This window comes from Halyomorpha halys, unplaced genomic scaffold (assembly GCF_000696795.3).
Source record: "Halyomorpha halys isolate HHAL.00 unplaced genomic scaffold, Hhal_1.1 Scaffold2283.1, whole genome shotgun sequence".
NCBI classification, from domain to species: Eukaryota; Metazoa; Arthropoda; class Insecta; order Hemiptera; family Pentatomidae; genus Halyomorpha; species Halyomorpha halys.
In genome coordinates this window covers 25,225-28,297 of record NW_027111464.1, presented here as the reverse complement: position 1 = coordinate 28,297, position 3,073 = coordinate 25,225, and the positions used below count along the sequence as shown (strand labels likewise).

The 3,073-nt window shown below is 26.5% G+C and overlaps 1 protein-coding gene across 1 annotated transcript in view; it reads left to right on the top strand.

Annotated features, from left to right (window-relative positions):
• The window catches only part of LOC106691363 (semaphorin-1A), a 28,559-nt gene extending 25,513 nt beyond the window's left edge, over positions 1-3,046 (top strand). Inside the window, exon 9 of the mRNA XM_024363604.2 lies at positions 486-3,046. Within this exon, the coding sequence (XP_024219372.1) occupies positions 486-557 (72 nt within the window). The 3' untranslated portion in view covers positions 558-3,046. The remainder of the gene's footprint in view (positions 1-485) is intronic.
• Positions 3,047-3,073: the final 27 nt, after the last annotated feature.

Below are 3,073 nucleotides of genomic sequence, written 5' to 3'. Positions count from 1 at the left end.
TGAGCAAAGGTCATTTGCTATAACTTGAATAGAAAATATAAATGGTATACCATTTCTTTCAGCAAGCACTTGTTTGTTATAATGAAAAAAAATAATAATAAAAGATCTATACAAACAAGCCTAGACATATTCTTTTATAAGACAACCACTAACACGTCACTTAGATATCAAGAGTCACCTATGGATATTAGTACCTAACAAAGGAAATGAAAAAATCTTATATCAATATATAATACATCATTTAACTTTTTTTATATATGTACATTTTCCAATCAAATTACATATTTTTACTAACACACTTACATATTTTTACTACTAATACTTTGGTGTTAAATTTTTGCTGTAACTTTCAGTTATATATATAAAGCTGTATCAATTATATTGTAACTATTATTATTTGTAACTAGATGTGTAGTTAGCCTTTTAAGGTGTTTGATTTCTCTCTTTTGTAAATTATAATTATAATTATTTGTTGTTTGTTTCAGACTGACTGTGGGGGTATGGGATACCGTGATGGTTTTGGGACTACTCGATCAGTAAAGAAAGTTTACCTCTGAGAGACAGGTGGGGAGGGTGGTAGAAGCCTGCCAGGGCGTGCTAGAAGGCACCCCCTGGCCAGCTCCCCTCCCTCCAGTTCTTCCCCATCTCCTCCTTCCTCTAGCCCCTCCCCACCAGACACTCCACCACAACCATGCAGTTATATATACAGAGCGTGAATTCTGGACCATTTTCCAAGTGCCAAATATTGTTGTTAATAAACATTGGCTTACAAATGTTTTCAAAATAAGATATTTAAATGAGATTGAATTTCACCTTTATTATATTGCTATTCAAACAACTGAATATAAACTTGAAATGAAGATTTAACTTTCATATTTTCATTGACAGCTTGTTAATATTCAATTTTATCTCAAATCTTCTAACTTGTAGTTGGTTGTTAGTTCACTCATCATACTAAAGCTCATTAATGGAAGAAGTTAATATTTGTAAGTCTTTGTGTATTAAGCAGCACTGTCTTTAGAAAGACTTAGTTTTCAGCTGACTGCAAATAGTGACTCGCAGTTGCCTTCTTGTTGAATTTGACAGTTAGTTTGTAACTAGATGTGTGGTTAGCCTGTTAAGGCGTTGTTGATTTCTCTCTTTTGCAATTTAATAATTCTTGATTATTCCACAAACAAATCAAAAAGAAAAGGTATAAAATTAATATGTTCAACATAAAATCAATACTGTGATCATACATATTTTATTTCATATTTTTAGAAATAATTGCATTGCATGTAATAGAAAAAAAAATTACTTGTGCCTTTTTGTGGAAGTTCTATGTATAAAAATTAAATATTTGTATGTATATGTGTGTCTATTAAATATATTTATTATTTCCTGCTTGTGAGAATATTAATGTGTTATGATATCTAAAATGTGAGTTGATTATAATTCCTTTATTATTTCTAAAAAAGACATTTTTATCTGACAACATTAAAAAAAATATAAGGGTTTAATTCAATAAAGTAGATTTATAATTGAATGTTAATTGGTAATCAACTAGTAATTAAATCAAGAAAATGAAGATCAATTTTAGATGAAGTTGTTAGGGGTTGCACATTTTTTACTTTACAGTATTTTATTTTGGCTTATCCTACTTTTATTGTATCAGAGATTTTTTTAAAGGAATCTGTTCATAAAATGTAGAACTACTGCAACAAGGCAATTATTTTATGAAGTTTTGTAAATGTATTATTCATACATAACTATGAACAGAAATCTAATGAAAGGTTTTTAGTGATAATAGAAAATATCACATAAGTTGATATTTTGATAAATATTTCTTTCTCTGTACATATTTATTCAAAAGTAGACAAATTTATTTAGATTATTATATTTAACTTTTAAATGGCATTGACCAAAGGCATTTTTCATGTAGTTGGTAATAAACTAGTGCATAAATATCACTCCAAAGATTTCCAATTATTACATTATAATTACGAACATTGACTATGTAAATAGATCTTTTAATAAGAATATATCCATTGTATACATATTACTTTATGACTTATTTTGCATGACGCTTATGTTGTGTGCAACTCGTCCAGTAGAAAAGCATTAATTTTATGGTATGACTAATATTAATACTATTTTAGATTTATGGAAATGTATATATAGAAAATTATATATATTTACATGATTGTTATATTAGAGTTATTTAAAGCAATGCTATTGTATTGATAGCTCTTTGTCATGTGATAAGCACAACTGACTAATGAATAATTCAAAATTATGATAGAAAGCTTTCCGATTAATTTGTCGCATAGATAATGTTTAATAAATGAACAGGGCAGTTATAGATATGTTAATTTTTTGCAAATAGTATTTAATAATAGTTACTAGGTGTGTATATAAAAATATGTATATGTACATATATTTATATGTGTACATATATACATTCAATCTTATAGTTTTTAAAATATAGGTAAACAAGACTGATAAGTTCATATTATTATTATTTTATTAATTCATTAATCGCATGTACAGATTTTATAAAAAAAAAAATTTTGGTGCACCCTTTTTAAATTTTATATGTATATTACACAGTCTTTGAACATAATTATATTTGCTAGAAGCAGTGTTTCAGATTGCTGATTTTGTTATTATAGAAGTTACCAATGACTATGGCTATGGGCGCACTGCATTTTATATACTCACTATTCTGATTATATCATAGTAAATATATGTTGAAATCTTGTGATATTATGAGATGCACTTTATGGCACCAAAAGTTGTATATTAGCTAGGATGATGTAGTGGTGAAAGTAAGTTACTTCATATGATACTATATTTGTAAAGAAGCATTTACTGTTATAAATAGTTATAGCAAAACAATTGGATTTGGATAAATAATAATTTAAAAAATTAAGAAAAAAGAAGAGAAAAAATAGAAAAAGAAAAAAATATGCAAATTATGAATGAATATTTTTTCTTATTTAATTTTTTTTGGTAAAAATCAAATTTAAAAAATTCAAAAATAACTCAAGGATATCTATGTCTTAATATCTTATCTTAAAATGTAAATATATAA